The sequence below is a fragment of the Epinephelus moara genome, chromosome 4 (assembly GCF_006386435.1).
Source record: "Epinephelus moara isolate mb chromosome 4, YSFRI_EMoa_1.0, whole genome shotgun sequence".
In the NCBI taxonomy this organism is placed as follows: domain Eukaryota; kingdom Metazoa; phylum Chordata; class Actinopteri; order Perciformes; family Serranidae; genus Epinephelus; species Epinephelus moara.
This window is the reverse complement of record NC_065509.1, coordinates 22,200,183-22,206,612: the sequence shown is the minus strand read 5'-3', so window position 1 is coordinate 22,206,612 and position 6,430 is coordinate 22,200,183. Positions and strand designations below refer to the sequence as shown.

General features: G+C 43.9%; 1 protein-coding gene across 3 annotated transcripts in view; it reads right to left on the bottom strand.

The window, feature by feature from the left end:
• Positions 1-6,430, bottom strand: part of LOC126388637 (protocadherin alpha-C2-like) — a 25,474-nt gene extending 19,044 nt beyond the window's left edge. For 2 of the 3 annotated variants that reach the window (XM_050041852.1, XM_050041855.1), the window contains exon 1: positions 4,034-6,430. In XM_050041852.1, coding sequence (XP_049897809.1) covers positions 4,034-6,415 — 2,382 coding nt within the window. In that variant the 5' untranslated portion in view covers positions 6,416-6,430. Of the gene's footprint in view, positions 1-1,117; positions 3,717-4,033 lie in introns of those variants that run through there. The other variant, XM_050041853.1, reaches the window with a different exon arrangement.

Genomic DNA, 6,430 nt, shown 5'->3' with positions numbered 1-6,430 from the left:
CCTGCTGCTCTCGATCTAAAGTCTTAGTTAAGATAAATTCGGCAAACTTAGACCCATCTCTTCCAGTCTGCACTTCAATAGTAAAATGGTCACTCTCACTCAGATGGTAGGTTTTCACTGAATTAATTCCAACATCAGGATCAACTGCATTACTGAGAGAGAATCTCTCTCCTTTTGATGTTGCTTCAGATATATCTAAATGAATGACTTCTCGGCGAAACTGTGGGGCGTTGTCGTTCATATCCAAAATTTCTACTTCTATATTAAAGATTCGTACAGGGCTCTCTAGTATTATTTCCAGTTTGAGATAGCAAGACGCTGATGACTTCGTTGTGCAAATATTTTCCCTGTCGATCTTCTCCACAACATACAGTTCACCAGTCTCTTTGTTCACATCCAGATATTTCTTATTTGAAATGATGTCGAGACGCATCTTCCTCTGATTCAGTGTATTAACATCCAGTCCGAGATCGTTTGCAATGTTTGCGACGACTGATCCTTCTTTCATCTCCTCGGGTATTGAATAATGAGTCACTGAAGTCGATATAGTGCGAACAAAAGAAAGAAGAGTAACGAGCAGCACGTACCTTTGGCAAGACTGCACTGTCACAAACGGCCCCATTGTTCTGTCCAGTTTCACAGCACCTCAAATGGTGTAATGTACGTTTCCAGTAAAGTCTGATTTTTCTTTAACGACCTTGATCTCAAACATTGTCACAAAATTTTAATCCCGAGGACGTGATGGTGCTACAAACCGCGAACAATTATCGGACTAGTGTTTCAGCACCACGGAGCTGTCCGCTTGTTTCCCTCTCTGCCCTGATGAAAGCGATTCACTGTCATGGCGTTCATAGGCTGGTATTTTACTAAAAGAACAGCGCCACCTTTTGAGTTTTGTACGATACGTTTAACTGCATATATCATGATGTCCCTTAAAATCAGTTTATCAGTCTTAATGTGAGTTTAAATTGAGTGTCGCTGACAAGAATAATCAGTTTCATTTACACTAATTATGAGCTAAAGTGATGGACATTTTTACCTCTAAAACTATCATGTAAATCAAAACGTCACTCAGTATTGATATATGTATAAAGAAATGTGTACAGAGGACTCTCACCTGCAGAGTGGATGGTGCTGAGTCACTCGTGTCTGTGAGTCCTGTCCCTCTCGGTATACTGGACACGATGTATCTGGAGCCCTTTGGCACAGGCTGTCTAACCACCAGCTTTCCTTTCCTGGTCTCTGCTAGAAACAGACTGTACCAGTAGGCATCGTTGGAGACCAGAGTGGAATCTGCGATGGTGGAGTTCCTCTCACTGATCACACTGTTCCTGCAGGGAGGAGCCGCTTTGCTGGGCTTGGGTTTCTGACACTTGAGCACGATGGTGACCAATATGGTGATGAGCAGGAGAAATGACACCGAGCCCAGACCGATGACCAAATACAGGTTGAGGTCTGAGAAGATGTCATATTCCAGAGGCACCTCAGTCATGTCAGAGTAGGCCTTAACGGCAGTCTCCATCGTGGACAGCTTGATGGTGACTGTAGCAGAGAGAGCAGGCTCCCCGTTGTCCTTGGCAACAACAACCAGTCTCTGGTGACGCGGATCTCTGTAACTGAACATCCTCATAGTCCGGATCTCTCCGTTGTATTGGTCCAGACTGAACAAGGTGGCGTCAGTCACCTGTAGAAACTGGTAGGTAATCCGAGAGTTGTGCACCGAGTCGGTGTCTAAGGCTATCACCTTGGCAACCAGAGAGCCTTTATCGGTGGATCTGGGGATCTTTTCCTCCACCACCGAGCCGTGCGCGCGCCACGGAGACACAATAACCGGAGCGTTGTCGTTCTGGTCCACAATAATGATGTGGACCGTGACGTTGCTGCTGAGTGGAGGAGAGCCAGAGTCTCTGGCCTCGATGTGGAAAAGAAACTCCTTCTCGATCTCATAGTCAAAAGTTTTCAGTGCGTAAAGATTGCCGTTCTCTGGATTGATGGAGAACAGCATGGACATGGAGGTGTTGGCTATCTCCTTCTCTAGGATGAAATAAACTAGATACTGGTTTTCATGGAGGTCAGGGTCAAACGCAGTGAGTGAACTGAGCAAGGCTCCAGGTGCGTTATTCTCCATCACACGGATAGTATAAAATGACTGAGGGAACTGTGGAACATTGTCATTAACATCCAGCAGCTCTAACGTCATAGTTTCATTGTCAGATAAAGGAGGAGAACCTCTGTCTGTCACCGTGAAAGTGACGTCATATTCCGGGACCTTCTCGCGGTCTAATGGCTCTGACACTACTAATTCATAATAGTTATCAGAGGATTCCCTCAGTTTGAAAGGCATATTATCTGGAATATGAAGATCAACCACTCCATTGTCACCTGAGTCTTTATCACTGACACTAACTACTGCTATCACTGTGTCTAATTCTATGTTTTCATTGACTGGACTCTGAAATGATTTGATAGATATTTCTGGGTGGTTGTCATTCATGTCTTCAACCACAATCTTTATAGTACATTGTCCTGATAATGCAGTGGCTCCTTTATCAGTTGCTATAACTTCCATATCATAAATCTTGAAGTCTTCATAATTTAACATTCCTTTAACAGTAATTTCACCAGTGGAAGGATTCAGATGAAATGTTTCTTGTGTTTTCTCTGACGTATATAAACTGTATGAGTATGTTACATCTGAATTTGACCCTTCATCTAAATCTGTTGCATTGAGATGAATAACGAGGCTGCCAATGGGAGAATTCTCCATAATTTTTATGTTGTAATTTGCTTTGTCAAAAGCAGGAGCGTTATCATTTGTGTCTAAAACATGAACAATAACACTTGCAGTGCCTGATCGAGCAGGTGTTCCTCCATCTACAGCTGTGAGTATTAAATTATGAACAGCCTGCTGCTCTCGATCTAAAGTCTTTGTCAATATCAAATCAGCAGATTTAGACCCATCTCTTCCAGTCTGCACTTCTATATTAAAATGTTCACTTTTAGTTAAATTGTACGTTTTCACTGAATTAGTTCCAATATCGGGGTCTACTGCGTTGCTCAACGAAAATCTCTCACCAACGGGCGTTGCTTCCGATATATCCAAATGTATTGCATCTCTTCGAAATTGCGGGGCGTTGTCGTTAATATCTAAAATCTCCAGTTCTATATTAAAAATTCTTAACGGATTTTCAAGTATTACCTCCAGTTTAAGATAGCACGATGCTGACATCTTGGTTGGACAATGTTCCCTGTCAATTTTCTCCACAATATACAGTTCACCAGTCTCTTTGTTCACATCCACATATTTTTTATTCCCGATGATGTCGAGACGCATCTTCCTGTTATGCAGTGTTTTAACATCCAGTCCGAGATCGGTAGCGAGATTAGCGACAACTGATCCTTCTTTCATTTCCTCTGGTATGGAATAATGAGTCACTGAAGCAGATGCATGATAAACGATAGAATAAATAACAATGAGCGCCACGTACCTTCTGTACACTTGCATTGTTACAGGGGTCCTCATTGTTGTGTGCGTGTTCAACGTTCGAGGTACCTCAGTAGATGAAATGCATATTTCTGCCGGTGTTTAATCGCTGTTGAGGTCTTGATCAAAACGTTCTCTTGCGATTAAAATCCTTAGGAAATTTCGTCGGAAATTAGAAATTATAATGTGCTCCTTTTCATTTTCGCGAGCTTCAGCACCACGGAGCTGTCCGCTTTTCAGTCTCTATCCCACTAACAAAGATTCACTGTCATGGCGTTAATGGCTTAATATTTTTTTGAGTAAACAGCGCCACTCTTCGTATATTACAAGACCCTGCAGCTGAGATATATTAGCTTTAAAGAATCAGAGTAGGCCCAGCTCAAAATAAGTTCAAGATTATAAACCGCTGCAGATTCTGTTTAAATAAATGCAGCTGATCAATTTGCCAAGTGACTAAAAATTACATCCATAAACATTTTACACACGGCAATGAAACTGCATTATTTGACAAATACAGAAACAAATAGCCTATGCAAGTTGAGGACATACCTGCAGAGTGGATGGTGCTGAGTCACTAGTGTCTGTGAGTCCTGTCCCTCTCGGTATACTGGACACGATGTATCTGGAGCCCTTTGGCACAGGCTGTCTAACCACCAGCTTTCCTTTCCTGGTCTCTGCTAGAAACAGACTGTACCAGTAGGCATCGTTGGAGACCAGAGTGGAATCTGCGATGGTGGAGTTCCTCTCACTGATCACACTGTTCCTGCAGGGAGGAGCCGCTTTGCTGGGCTTGGGTTTCTGACACTTGAGCACGATGGTGACCAATATGGTGATGAGCAGGAGAAATGACACCGAGCCCAGACCGATGACCAAATACAGGTTGAGGTCTGAGAAGATGTCATATTCCAGAGGCACCTCAGTCATGTCAGAGTAGGCCTTAACGGCAGTCTCCATCGTGGACAGCTTGATGGTGACTGTAGCAGAGAGAGCAGGCTCCCCGTTGTCCTTGGCAACAACAACCAGTCTCTGGTGACGCGGATCTCTGTAACTGAACATCCTCATAGTCCGGATCTCTCCGTTGTATTGGTCCAGACTGAACAAGGTGGCGTCAGTCACCTGTAGAAACTGGTAGGTAATCCGAGAGTTGTGCACCGAGTCGGTGTCTAAGGCTATCACCTTGGCAACCAGAGAGCCTTTATCGGTGGATCTGGGGATCTTTTCCTCCACCACCGAGCCGTGCGCGCGCCACGGAGACACAATAACCGGAGCGTTGTCGTTCTGGTCCACAATAATGATGTGGACCGTGACGTTACTGCTGAGTGGAGGAGAGCCAGAGTCTCTGGCCTCGATGTGGAAAAGAAACTCCTTCTCGATCTCATAGTCAAAAGTTTTCAGTGCGTAAAGATTGCCGTTCTCTGGATTGATGGAGAACAGCATGGACATGGAGGTGTTGGCTATCTCCTTCTCTAGGATGAAATAAACTAGATACTGGTTTTCATGGAGGTCAGGGTCAAACGCAGTGAGTGAACTGAGCAAGGCTCCAGGTGCGTTATTCTCCATCACACGGATAGTATAAAATGACTGAGGGAACTGTGGCGCGTTGTCATTGACGTCTAATAGATGCACAGTTATTGTTTCGTTATCAGATAATGGCGGGGTCCCTGTATCTGTCACAATCAGTGTGATGTCATATTCAGGTACTGTTTCACGATCCAAGGGCTCTGACACTATGAGCTTGTAATGCATGGGTCTGTCTGATGACTTATTAAGAATAAAGGGCATGGGCTGATTTATGGATAAGCTTACGTTTCCATTAACGCCAGTGTCTCTGTCACTTATCCCTACCAGAGCAATGACACTTCCAACTGGGATGTTCTCATCCACTGTGTTTTTTACAGACTGTATGGTAATTTCTGGATAATTGTCATTCATATCCGTCACGTGGACGACTACTTTGCACTGCCCCAGCAGGGGATGTGTCCCTTTGTCTCTTGCCTCAATGTGCAGCTCATAAAATTTCATATCTTCATAGTCAATAGTTCCTTTTACAGTTATCTCTCCTGTGTTAGGATTCAAGGCAAATACATCTTGTGTTTTTTCTGACGTGTAGAGGGTGAATGAGTACACTATCTCTGAATTTAGACCCTCGTCGAGATCTGTGGCGTTAAGCTTCATCACTAAGGTTCCGATGGGGGAATTCTCTGTCATATTAATTGTGTAAGTCTGCTTGTCAAACCGAGGAGGATTATCGTTTGTGTCCTGCACTCTAACAATGATATTGGCAGTGCCAGAGCGCACAGGGACCCCGCCGTCCACAGCAGTCAGTATTAAATTATGAACAGCAGTCTCCTCTCTGTCTAAAGACTTAGTCAACACCAAATCAACATACTGAGTTCCATCACTGCCCGTCTGAGTTTCTATGGTGAAATGTTCACTGGCACTGAGCTTGTACGATTTAATTGTATTCATGCCAACATCTGGATCCACGCCATTAGGCAGAGAGAATCTCTCTCCTGGTGTTGCTGATTCTGAAACGTCGAGCTCTACTCTGTCTCGTCGAAAATGTGGTGCGTTATCATTTATGTCCGTTATTCCAAGTTCAATGTTGAAGATGCGTAAAGGGCTTTCTATGACAACGTCAAGCTTTAGAAAACAGGAGGTTGTTTTTGTCGGACAAAGATACTCCCTGTCCATCTTCTCCACGATAAACAACTCTCCTGTGTTTTTATTGACATCTAGATATTTTTTGTTATGGAAAATATCAAGTTTTACCTCTCGTTGTGCCAGACCTCCAGGCTCAAGTCCCAAATCCGCAGCGAGATTAGCCACTACAGAGCCCCTCTCCATCTCCTCCTCTATGGAGTACCGTGTCACAGACAAAGCTCTTGGCCATAATGCAGACAAGACAAAGACAGCGGTCCAAGAATTCATCCTTTCATCTGCAAG